The following is a 13,841-nucleotide window of genomic DNA, read 5'->3' on the forward strand; positions in this document are numbered from 1 at the left end:
TGTAGGTCGCAAGAATATCAAACCTGTTTGAAATCCAGTCGCACTCTGTTGAAGTAGTTCGTATAGTGCGAGAACATGAATTGTGAGCTGTGAATTTTTAAACCCTGCGATTTGGTCGTACAGTTTAAACTGATTGAAATGATTGAAAATATCGCACCGTGTATGTCTTAGTTGGAACTATATTTTTGAGCATTTCTGAGCTATAAAACCACCTGTAATTGAATAAATGCAAAGTAGAGCTGTTTATGTCACACTGTGGAACTGGGGTGTCAAACTCAAATTCACAGAGGGCTAAAATTAAAAACTGGGACTAAGTCATGGGCCAAACTAAATATTTATTGCAAAATTTCTGCATGTTTTCTCTTCTTTCGAGATATGTAATGTTAAACCTTTTCTTATTAAAATAAATGTTTAATAATAGTTTTGCTTAAACATTGAATCCAGAACAAGCATAATATAAAATAATAACACAATTTTAAATAAATAATGTCTCTATAGTCTATCTGTAGTCAACGGGCAGCTCTAATACATATTTGATATGATCTCGAGGACCAAATATAATTATATCATGCTCCAAATTTGGCCACCGGGCCTGAGTTTGACATGTCTGCTGTGGAATATTCCAGACAGGGCAATGACATCTCCTTAGAAACAAGCTGCTTTCATACTTCACATACCTACATTTTTAACTTAAACACATTACTTTACAAGTTTTATTTCATTACGTTCCACCACAGCTTGTTGCTTCCTAAATATCTGGCAGCCCTGGCTTTTAGCGACAAACGCCTTTATTGAAGCAGTCAAGGTCGACTCCTCGCTCCACAGCTCTATGTAAATTTGATTATGTTGTGATTAATGAAGACTCAAGTCGCTCAAGTCTGCTTATAACTGGGTCACGGGGCTTTTTTTCTCTCTCCAATGAGGTGACTCCTTATTTGAACTTCCTGTGAATCCACTTAAGCCTCTGGTAGTGTACGAGGAGAAAGGTTTTAATCGATTAGTGTCTGTTTATGTCATAGTGGGCTGTCAGCGTCAATGTGAAGATGCTGGACGGGTTTTGACCGACTTATATATGAACTACTGGGTCATTGTTTAAGCACAAATTCATCTAAACACATTTAAACTACTGCCCCTTGTTTCAGACATTTCCAAATGATGTTTTCGATGCTAAAACTGCATTTAATTTATGATCATAAACAATACATTTTGTGTCTTTTTTGTCATTATTTTTTGTTTGTACGACCATAAATGGAAAAAAATAAAATAAAAAAATCCTTACATTTTTCTCATTTTTATTTTGCTTATTTTGATATGATTATAAATGATAAACTTCTGTGCCTTCTTTATCATTATTATTAGTTTGTACGACCATAGTATACAGTATGACATTTATTTTATTATATGTAAATATCTGTAAAGTTCTGTGATCAATGTACATAAGAAACCACATCATTTGTTAAACCATGTCATAAATAGGGATGGGTTCATATAAGTTTTTTCTTCTTCCCACTCCTTTTCGAGAAATGTGCTTTTCTGCTGTTTATAATTTATGGCATATGTAGTATAATTATGATTTCTTTCTTGGCACAAACTCGAAGTAAAACACAAATCAAACTGAAAACAAACTCAGTTATTGTTATAGAAATCTCAACTGAGTAAAGATCGGGATAGTTCTGATAGTGGAGTTTTATAATAACCATTTAAAGGGACAGTCTGAAATTTTGGACATTGGCTCACTAGGAAATGAGGGCCTGAGTGTTGGAGACGTGTGGAGACACTTTTTTAAATATTCCATCCAATCCTTGTATTGGCAGAGGTCTCTGGTGCTAGGCTAGTGCATGTCAATAGTCATAGTTATCCTGCCACTAAAAACAGTCTTATCCACTCCACAAAACAAACGAAGCAAATCTGTTATTACTCCAGACTGTCGATGTGAATGTCTGTGTTGAAAGAATAATGTCTGAAATAAAACTAACCTTGCATCACATGAATTGTCGCATGTTGAGGGACTATTTTTTCATATATCAGTCCACCAGTGCCGAGCTTTCTATCAGGAAGTACAACTCGCTGCTGCTGCTCTGACATGAATCATTCAAATGCAAGGTTGGTTTTACTTCTAAAATTATTCTATCAACACGGACATTTACATGGACAGTCTGGTGTAATAACATATTTGCTTCAGGTGTTTTGTGGAGTGGGTAAGACTGTTTTTAGTGGCAGGCTAACTATGGCCATTGACATGCACTAGCCTAGCACCAGCGACCTCTGCAAATACAAGGACTGGATGGAATATTTAAAAAAGTGTCTCCACACGTCTCCAACACTCTGACTCACTAGGAAATTAGGTCCTATGTCCAAAATTCTAGACCGTCTCTTTAATTAGCCTTAATAAATTATGAAAAAAGACATAATGGGCAAATAGTTTATTAAGAATTATTCAAATGTAAAAAGCATTTCTTAAAAGTCTAACTCCTAATCTAATCTTAATCCCTCATTTAACCCTTATTAACAATTCATTCATTCTGATTTAAGTCTTGGCACATGCTTTAATAAAAGTCCTATATTACACAAAATGGACTCCTGTTGTGTTTCATTTCATTTCCATACTGTATGTTGGAGTAATCCTTTATTATTAGTCTCCTTTACACTTATGTTTAGTCTCAACTGAACGGCTTTACTCTGTTACACCACAATAACCTTAAATTGTTGTGTTCTGTTCATTTGAGATTGACATCCAAAGTAGTAAGACGGTATCTTCTGGTTCACCGAGAAGCGAAAAACTTTCCACAAGGCTCAGAAAACAGCAATTCGAGGGCTGCATATTATTCAAATGAATCTAGTGCAGCTGTATTTTCAGTTTCAGAAGAACAAAAATGAAATATGGTGGGTCTGTGTGTGGTAAACCTGTGTGAATGAAACAAAACACAACTCCAGATATGTTTTTGATGAGGAAATATTATTATAACCAGTGTTGGGAAGGTTACTTTTAAAATGTATTCCCCTACAGATTACAGATTACATACCTCAAAATGTACTTTGTAACATAATCCATTAAATTACTTAAAGTGAGTAACGTAATCTGAATACTTTGGATTACTTGATTTGCTGTAGAGTAGCTAAGACTAGGATATCGTAAAATAAGATGTTTTGTCTGCTAAAAGAAAATAAAAAGCCCAGACTTTACTGAACCGTATTAAAAATATTATTGATAGAAGAGGAGGAGACACGTCCGCGCAGCATGATTTAGTCCTGTTAAATCCTGGTTTAGTCCTGGTTTAGTCCGGGTTTAGTCTGGGTTTTAGACCTGTTTTAGATCTAGTTTAGACCTGGTTTTAGTCCGGGTTTAGTCCGGGTTTTAGACCTGTTTTAGACCTGTTTTAGTCCTGGTTTAGACCCAGTTTAGATCTAGTTTAGACCTGGTTTAGTTTCCAGCAATGAGTGGAATTACTGAGGAAAAAAAAAAAAAAAAAAGGGGGCAAATATAGCCCAAAATATGAAAACAGGAAAATACCGCCGTGTAATCCATTTATTTCAACCAAGTAACTGTAATCCAATTACCACTCACTGAAACAGTAACTGTAACTGAATACAGTTACTCATAATTTGTACTCTGATTATGTAACGCTGGTACATATAATCTGTTACTTCCCAACACTGATTATAACATAGATCAAAAATGGTGTGTGGATATTATAAAGTGGTCCTCGTGTTTCCGTCTGAGTTTGACATTTGTTTACATTAAGAACCGGACTCAAAATGGCTGACAAAACGGATAATTGGACATAACAGCTAGTACCTGCCCTCAGACCCAGAGCGCCCAGAGAGGAGAGGTGGAGAGACGGAGAGATAGAGAGGTGGAGAGGTAGAGTGGTGGAGTGGAGGCTGAATCGATGGATCCAGTTGAGCGACAGAGTAGATTGATTTAGTGTGGTTAATCAGTCCTTAATCACATCCACAGGACCTGTTTAAAGACAGCAGGGGTCTGCTCGCCGCCACGGCAACCACACCATCACCGAGAGGTCTGCGGAGGAGCGGCGAACCAGGCCAGTCCTCCAAACAGGAAATACAGAGAGAGAGAGGGAAGAGAGAAGGACAGAAAGAGCAGGAGAGAGAAGAGAGAAAGTGTGAGAGAAGAGAGAGATGAGGAGTGAGAGAAAGAGAAAGTGAAGAGCGAGAAGAGAGCAAGAGGAAGGGTTGAGAGAGAAACAGGAGGTGAGATAGAGAGAGGTGTGAGAAAGAAAGAGAGCAAGGGAGAGAGAGAGGAGGGCAGGATAAAAGATAGAGACAGACAGAAGAGAGGAGAGAGAGTGAGAGAAAAGAGGGGGTGAGAGAGGAGAATAGGGAGAGAGGAGGGGTGAGAAAGAGAAAGACAGAGAGAGGAGAGAGACAGAGAAGAGGGAGACACACAGAGGAAAGACAGAGAAGAGAGACAGAGAGAGAGAGAAGGGATGTGAGAAAGGAGAGAGGGCAAGAGAGAGAGGAGAGGGAGGGACAAGGAGAGAGGTCAGAGAGAGAGAGAGGAGAGTTGAAAGAGAGAAGGACAGAGAGAGGAGAGAGCAAGACAGAGGAGAGAGAGGCACATGGAAGAGAGAGAGAAGAGAGAGAGGGGAGGGGTGTGAGAGAAGGAGACAGAGTGGAGAGAGAACAAGAGAGAGAAGAGAGGGAGACACAAGGAGAGAGGTGAGAAAGAGGTGAGAGGACAGGGGTGACAGAGAGAAGGACAGAGAGAGAGGAGAGCAAGATAGAGAGAAGAGAGACACACACAGAGGAGAGAGAGAAAGCAAGATAGAGGAAAAAAAGAGGCGGTGATATAAAGAGTGAGAGACAGACTGCAGACATGTGAAGTGTGTGAATGGCCTAATTAAACCCATAGGGAAGTTTGTCGTCTCTTGTCTGAATTCTTTGCTTGTATGTTGTTCTCTAGATTTAGATTTATTGCACCTCACAGCTTTAAGAAAAACTGTGATATTGGGCTAAGAATAAACACTTCTTCAAGTAAATTATGGTGTCTCACTTTGTACTGTACTTTTCATTAGTCTACGAGACCTACATTAAGATCAAAATGTACTATTATTATTATTTATGTTTTAGGCTTTTTATTTATTTTTTTGTACTGAAAGCAGGGTTGGTGAAAGATCTTATATTTCATAAAAATTCCTGTGAGCTCTAAGTCATGTTATAATGTTCTCGCTCAAAAACCTACCCAGAATTGTGTTTTGTTTCATTTACACATGTTTGAGTAACTCTTTATTAGTCCGTCTACCAGAGGTGGGACCAAGTCATTGTTTTGCAAGTCTCAAGTAAGTCTCAAGTCTGAGTCAAGTCCCAAGTCAAAGACAGGAAAGTCCAAGTCAAGTCCAAATCATCTGCCCTGAGATTCAAGTCATTTCAAGTCTTTAAACCAAAGTACCAAATATAGCTTAGATTTTTGCAATTTATATTATATATTTTTTATATTTTTAAACAAAATTGTACTTAAAAATCATGGTTTATTTATATACGAGTATTTATATAGTTGTAGAAATGCTACTTTTTCTTTTTTAAACGTCTTGTCAAGATCTTAGTGTGAATCATTATGGTGAGAACAGAAAGAATTAAGATTTAAAAGTGCTAAATAACAGTTATTTTGTCATGTCTGCACTGAAATAGAAGAATCATGTTCTATGCAGTTCCCTCTGTTGTACTGTATATTACTGTAGTACATTAGAGGATACCACATCTTTGTACTTCAGTCACATCCAAAGCACCAAACAGAAGTGGGAGAGACATGTTCCAGTTTGTTCCTGTAAAATTCAGCATCCCATGTATCAACTGTAAAGAGAAATGGTATTTCTATAAACATATATTTTTTAGAAGCATCAAGTCTTCTCAAGTCCAAGTCGAGTCCCAAGTCTTAGTCTATTTTATAAAGTCAATTCTCAAGTCCTAAAAATAGTGACTTAAGTCTGACTCAAATTCAAATCAGGACTTGCAAATCTCCACCTCTGCTGTCTACATCTACAAAGCTCAAAATGTTCCGTTCCACAAGCCATGAAGCGATAATCTTCAAGCAACAGCTACTTTTTACTATTTGTTTGTAGAGATGGGCAATTCCTGGACTGAAATCATCAATCTGTATCTGACACCATGAGTGTTTTTGTTAGTTTGACATAAAAACTCAGCTTAAATATGCAGGATTTGTGTGTTAAACATGTGTGAATGAAACAAAACACAACTCCAGTTCCATTTTTGATGGGAAAACATTATAACAGATTTAAAAAAAAGAGAAACGTGGACCCTTGTAAGAAATGTTTGTCTTTGTGTATATTGGTAATAATTTAAGACAGATTCCCCAAATGATTTAGAGTAAGTTTATTTGTAAGTACAGAGATAATGCCAACATTTACTATTCTCACTATTTTTACTCCAGTTTCCCTGTATCATTTGCTCCAACTCAGTCTACAGACAAATGCTGAGATACTTAACTTGAATCTTAACTAAGAATCAGCAAACAAAAACTAACCAAATACAATAAGGCTTAAACAGTTTTAGGAAAAGAAGAAATATTTTGACACAAACCCAGCAGAGACAATTTGAATCAGCGGGCGGTCAGACCTGGCAACGCAAGCCCGCAAACAGTTGGATTGGTTTCATAATAACAGTGAAAGAAAAGCAATACAAAGAGAAGAAATGTCGCAAACCCCATTTTCATACTCTCCACACCTCTTCAGCCACGATCACTCCGGCTCAAACACAGGTTGGACATATATCCATCTTTAGCTGACAGCATTTTCGCCCTGTGTGCACTTGTTTATTCCGCAGACATTCAATCATAGCACATATCATGAGCATAGTTAGGTAGTAATCACTAACACGTACAAACATACATTCCATTATTGCATGGTTTGGTGCTTTCGTCGTAATTGTGCAAACTGGACATAGATTGCATTAACATTTTAGAGTTTGAGGACGGGAGGGTCTTTAGAATTCTACGGCAGATTCACAAGCTGCGTTTCCATCGACTAACACATTTTCACGCGTTAAAATTTGCCTAATGAAAACGCGATTTCGATGTTTGTCGGTGTCTGCAGTAGGTAGTGTTCTGAAAGTACCGAAATGGACAGCAATAGAAGCTCTTTTTTCGATATAACAGGGTCAAACCGGACGTTGATACAAGCAAAGTCGAAGAGCAAAACAAAAAGAAACGCTAGTAATTGAGTAATGATCGGATGGATGTTGAGACGGAATAGTTTTAAATTTTGCTTTGGATTTGGGAGTTCCGCTCCATACATGCATCATGAATTTTGGACTTCCAGTCATCGCGCTGTGCATACTGGGAAGGATTTTCCGAAAAAGTGAGCACTGTGCACTTTGATGGAGCTCCACATACAAAATGTTCACTGCAAACTCGGGATCATTTCTTTGGCAGTCAAAGGTTTCCTTTTCGGTCCTTCCCGTGGATCAATCCTGCCCATCGCCTTTGTCTTTCACTATTTTTCAGTTCCATTGGGAAGGGAAACAGTTTGAACAGAGGTTTGCAGTCACATCCGATTCACTTTTGCAGTTGTGGAATTCGCAAACTTCCGAAGCCTGTTTGTCGAGCCGTTTTCCATTAGGTCTGTTAGGACATCCAACAACCACACAATCATGATGTCCAAATCCTATAACTATCAGAACCAGAAACAAAAGCAATATGGTTCAGAAGGTATGGTAAAGACTAGAAAAGACCGGCTTTGTCAATAGATGCATCCCAATGACCGGAAGTCCAAAATTCGTGACACATGTATTGCTGCTGTGGTCAAGATATCTGGTGTAAATCAAACATGGATCTACTGAAATCAAAGTATTGTTTACATCCGTCATGTTTGAACCAGTAAAGAAACGTGCGAAAATTAATCGAACCAGCGTCGTTGCAAAATTGTTGACGCTTTTCCGACATTTGAAATAGATCGATAAAGTTTCTCGCAATTGTTTAATGGAAATGCAGCTACTGTTTTTCATCCGCAAATGTTCAACCTCATCATTATTTGTTAACCCAACAAATTTACCATAATAATTTCATGTCTTAAAGTCCTTTCAGCTGACAACAATCGTATAATCGGTGTTGGATAATGGTGACTCTTCTTTTGTTTTTGGATCGGACAAATAATTACAATCCAATCAAAATACCTGCAATCTGACAAATAGCAAATTCAACCATAGAACTCTGACCCGTCCTTCAGCTCACTTTTAAACTATAGGCATACTAAAATGTTATGATGCAATCTACGTGAAGTACATAAGCGTACTATAGTACACAGGAAGCTGGGACGTGACATTATTGCGTATCCATTATAAAGGATTTCACCGGGGAGTAGACTCGGGCAGTGGGGCTGGCGTAAGAGAGAGAATAGACTCAGGTTTGTAATTAACTGTGGCGGAGCTGCTTAATATTGATGCATAGTTCAAAACGAGGACTATCTCTCGGAGGAAATAGAGCACAGGTACAGGAAATACTCTGGTCACGCAAACTCTATAAATGTATTTAAATGTACTGGATATGTTTATGATGTAACTCGAGGTTCACAATGGGACCATGAGAGGATTACTGAACTCTTACAGCGTCAAGTCAGGGTCACTGAGGTTGCGTGTAGGCAGGCGCCAGTTAATCTTAATTTCTAATTTTAGTAAAGTTGAGATATAGTTAAACGTAAGTTAAATTTAAGTATATTTTTTCAGAACTTAATGGAGATATGTGGCTGGAACAATTACCATTTTACTGTGCTGTAATATATAAGAAATTTAGTTTGTAGAAAATGTTATATTTGTTCAAGTCTGTTTTTTGGTTTTAATCTAAAGTAAGATCCAAATTTACTTATGTCTCTCTCTGGATATATAATTGAAAGAACATGGCTGCTTCGTTTAGTTCAGGTTTATTTAAAGGTCCTTTATTACGCATAATTAACTCTTTTGAGCTTTAAGTCAAGTTATAATGTTGTTACCTCATTAAAAATATACCTGAAGTTGGGTTTTGTTTCATTCACACATTTGAGTAACCCTTTGTTATTAGTCTGTCTACATTTTTAAATCTCAAAATGCTCTGTTCCATCTTGTGATGTCATTGAGTGGTAGTTTTCAAGTCAAAAGCTCCTTTAATCTTTAGTTCAATAGAGATTGCCAATTCCAAGTGTGAAATCATCCAAATGATTCTAGGCTATGTTTAGACTGAAACGAATCACCGTATTGGAAACGATTTGCCTCCAGACATGTCATTTCTATGTCCGCAAGTCTTCCTTATCCACACAGCTTTGAGCATGTTTGTTTATGTTTTACAGAAATGTGGCAAAGGAGAGAAATCTGTTTGTCGACTGGACAAAAATTTTGTTTGGTTGAACACATTTTGCAGCTCATCAAAGCTGCTTCTTCAGTTCTGAACTGAACTGAAGAAGCAGCTTTGAAGAGCTCCGAATGGATTCTGCCTGGACAACTGAGAACTCAAAAAACAGCTTGCTATATGACTCAGAGGAATATGAGTGTTCTTTCTGTGACAGAGAGATGTTCTACTGATGGTGAGTCTGTTCTGTGATTTTATCGCATTGGAGATGGTTCATGTTAAACTTTTCAGAGATTATACGTCTGCAGGTCGTACGTACAAACTGTACACATGAATGGACATATATTCTAGCCTCTTAGAGTTTTGGCGGTGAATTACTTCGTGATGCATAGACCTACATCAGCGTATCAGTGTTTTCAGGTGTCCACACAGTGCCGGATCAGATCTGTACTCAGATGAATTTGCGGGAGCTGTCGGCACCAGATCATTTCATCTCTGGAGCCGTTTTTCATCGGATTAGTGTGGACGAACACTGCATCTACAACGAAACAACTTGAATATGTACTAGTGTGGATGGGGCCCTAGTGAAGGTGTATGCAGTTTAAAAACACAGTGGAGTCAGAGAACAGAGCTTAACTATTCTGGATTTGTGTGTTAAACATGTGTGAATGAACCAAAACACAACAAAACATGGCGTAATATGGGCCCTTTAAGAGACAAGAGTGGATTCATGGATGTACATTTGGGGTGCAGAGTTTTCTGGAGACATATCTTGGAGCAGTACATTTGACTAAGTAACAGTCAAGGGCACTTCCACTGTTATATTAATATTCAATCCAACACCGGTTGTCATCTTGAACAGAATAGACCAGGAGAGCCCCAGGGTTCAGAGATTGTCCAATTTCCCATTTACACTAGACAGCATGGAGTAGCCAAAATTCAACTTCAAAATTCAAATTACTGCTTTTTTGTGTGTGATATCATGGTAATTTTTGACCAATTTGGCAGAGGTTTCAAATTTAAATCCATTTCACAGTGGTGAATCTGAGCCCCTGTGCTTCCACAAGTCCCCAGAGACCCCCATTAGTCCAGCTAATTTCACGTCATTTGAGCGAAAATTAATGAATTCATAAATCAACCAGTGTGGTCTCCGAAAAATAAGACACCATGACATCAACAGAGCACCATGAAATCTCATTTACACCTAGAATCAAGCTCCACAAGAGACCGTTTTCAATCTACAGCTCTTTGTACAGCAGATTTAAGACTCATAGTTTTAAAAATACACACAGATCAAGTGAAAAGGATTGGTCAAGTCCAACTTTAGTCAGAATTGTCTGGTTTCCGGGTTTAAGACAAAATTCTCTATCATTATGGTAAGTAAAGTAGAGTAGATTTTTTGCTAACACAATAACTACACCTAATAAAGCATGAACAAAGGCTTACTTTCATATTGAACAAATAGTTTATTAAGAATGATTCAGGCCTAGTAAGTACTTAATAACCTAACTCCTAATCCTAATTCTTTGAGTGGTTACTCTATTCATGTACTATGATTGTATCATGTCTGTGTAGTGTTGTCAAGATACTAACACTATATCGATACTAAGGAATAGACTCGATACTAGGGGTTTAATGGTACATGTATTCATGCTGAACAATGCTGAGTGAGTTCGCACAATTTGTGTGTTTATTTTACATGTGCAGCTACAGAAGGCTCAGGACAACTGCCCACCGCCTTGACTACGTCCCTCCGAACCACATAAATCCTCACAAAACCCCAGTCCTCACTTTTGCCTTTCGACACCCACCAAAACTTCATCCTGGAACAGTTAGGTCTGTGCTTTACTGTTTATAAGGAATTTATTTTTTTTTTTTTTTCATAATATTTCATACATTTGTTGCTTATTTGAGAATATTTTATTTAACTTATTAGTAATACCAAGCAGCACTTTGCATTTATTTTATTTTCCCATTTATATAATGTTAAATGTTGGTTTACTGAACCATGACCTCAAAACGAAGGTACGTACCGAACCATGATTTTTGTGTACCGTTACACCCCTACTCATTACTCAATTTATATTATATTTTAATATTAATATGTAATTTTCAACATTAATAGTACTTTTATATTACCATGTGGTGTTGTATCTGTGTAATCTATCAGTTGTCATGGTATGGGTGTATACTTCTATGTGCTCTTATAATTGTTCTGATTCAGCTCAAGATCATTCTAAAACTATTCAGAAAAGGTACATTTGTGTCCCATTGATGTGACTCTTTGTATTGATACTTGTTCAAATGTTTCTACATCGTTTGTGTATCGATTAGAATCAGATTTTTCATAATTTTGACCACCTAAAAGAGTGTAGTTATTATAAAGTGTCAAAAAGAGCATTGTGTTTATTATTAAAATCAAAAAGTGAACTGATTGAGTCAATGCAAAAGTGTTTATTGATGTATTTATTGTTTATTGTTGCTTAAAAGTAATTTATGTTTACTAACCACATGATCGACAGTGTAGCTGGGATGTGTGCATTTCATTCACGTTGGGCAGTGTCATTCACCATTAAAAACATTTGCTGTGCTTGTGTTACGAACAATACTCAAAACAAGGGACAAAGCATCTTTTCTGTTTCTCCTCGACTCTTCATTTTCCCCAAAGAAAATAGTGAGTCTACATTTTAGCAGTGGTTTGACATTCCCAGAATGCATTGCAACAAAAATATTAGAGATTTGTTTAGAAAAGGCGACCGCAATAGAAAACTAAAACTCTATGCAAAATGAATAGGACTTGACTTTTCTTTTTTCTGTCCATCACTTGTTATCGGAATTGTACTTGCTTAAGTTTTCAGTATTTCATTCAGTTTTCCCATCACCAAGGCAACATAACGACAGACCACATGTAAACGGTGCCATATAGTAAAATAGTACTGCAATAACATGGTAGAATACAGTAGTCTAATCCTAGTACATAGAACAGTAATTAGTACTGGAATGTAATCACAATGAGATGTTTCACTAACTCACAGACAGTAGCTCGAGGTACAATATTTGGCCCCAACTTTTGATTTCACTTTACACTTAAAAGCATCTCCCAAAAAGTTGTGAAATGTGTAAAATGCAAATTATGCTTCTTCTTTCGTTCTTTCTTTCTTTACTTTTTATATTTCCCATTTAAACCTTTTAGGCATGAAAACTGAACTTTTTATCTAACTTTTCCAGCCTTTTGTTGTCCTTGCCTCAGATAGTCTGTGATGTGTTTGCGCTTGGGAATTCAAATGTATCTATTTTGCCTTAAAACATTTAAATTGCGAAATATTTCTAGTTTTAAAAATTTAAATCTGTGTGGGTTTTTTTTGTTGCATTTTACACATTGACCAAACTTTTCAGAATGGCAGATGAAGCCACAATACCCTGTAGTACTGCTATGAATACACATGTGAGTAAAGACTACACTGCTAGTTTTCTCCTGTCCCGGTCAGATTGTTTAACCCTCCCACCCTCCCACCCTCCCTCTCCCTCTCCTCTCTCTGTCCTGGTGCATTGTGGGTCTACTCCTCGATCTCCAGGATGAGGTCATCTCCCTCCAGAGAAGAGTCAGCGGACACGTGGACGGCCTTGACGGTCCCGGACATGGGCGAGTTCACCACCGTCTCCATTTTCATGGCAGACAGCACACACAGAGGCTGGCCCTTCTCCACCTGGGAGGCACAATCACAAGGTTTTACTGCCTCTGTCAGCAAACTCAAACTGCTTTGGCAAGATGGGGAAACATAAAACTATGAATTATTATCAGTAAAATGTATCAGTCTAAAGTTTGAACACACTTTTTCATTTAGTGGCTTTATTATTATGACTATTTACATTGTAGATCCTCACTGAAAGCATCACAACTATGAATGAACATATATGGAATGTAGAAAACTCAACACTTATTTTAGATTTTTTAAACTAGTCACGCTTTGTTTAGATCACTTCTTTGCACTCCTGGCATTTCTTGACCTTGACAAAACACACCTGTGAATTGAAAACTATTTCAGAAGATTTCCTTAAGATGCTCATTGAGAGAAGGTCAAGGGTTTGCAGAGCTGTCAGCAAAGTTTTATTATAAGATATATGATTATTAAGTTTACTGAGTTATTTCACTTTTACTTCTACGCTACATAATTCCGCTTCACATATCTAACGTCATCAGTATTAGTATAGATTTAGAAGTAAACCGACAAACACTTTTGATTGGTAGTTTAAATTATGATAAATTAAATGTATGCATAAAAGATAAGGTGTTAAAAATTAGAGTTTACAGATATTAGCCTATTCTTCATGGTTATAGTGCTATAGTTTTAGTAGGTTAGGTTGAATGACTTGACAATTATGACAATTCCTCACAAATATTATGATTATATTCACACTTTGTTTATTAAAAATGTAAATCATTGCGCATATTTTAAACACGTCTTGCAGCAAAGACATTTGAGACTGAACTGTGAAAAAAATTTAGTATAAAATCAAATCACGTATAAAACCAACGGTCTATGCCTCT

General features: G+C 37.2%; 1 protein-coding gene across 1 annotated transcript in view; it reads right to left on the bottom strand.

Annotated features, from left to right (window-relative positions):
* Positions 1-11,743: 11,743 nt before the first annotated feature.
* Positions 11,744-13,841, bottom strand: part of LOC110159307 (pyruvate carboxylase, mitochondrial) — a 606,539-nt gene continuing 604,441 nt past the window's right edge. The window contains 1 exon segment of the mRNA XM_055156707.1: positions 11,744-12,999. Coding sequence (XP_055012682.1) covers positions 12,850-12,999 — 150 coding nt within the window. The 3' untranslated portion in view covers positions 11,744-12,849.

Source organism: Boleophthalmus pectinirostris, unplaced genomic scaffold (genome assembly GCF_026225935.1).
Source record: "Boleophthalmus pectinirostris isolate CB_2022bp ecotype Guang Dong unplaced genomic scaffold, ASM2622593v1 HiC_scaffold_20, whole genome shotgun sequence".
Lineage (NCBI taxonomy): Eukaryota > Metazoa > Chordata > Actinopteri > Gobiiformes > Gobiidae > Boleophthalmus > Boleophthalmus pectinirostris.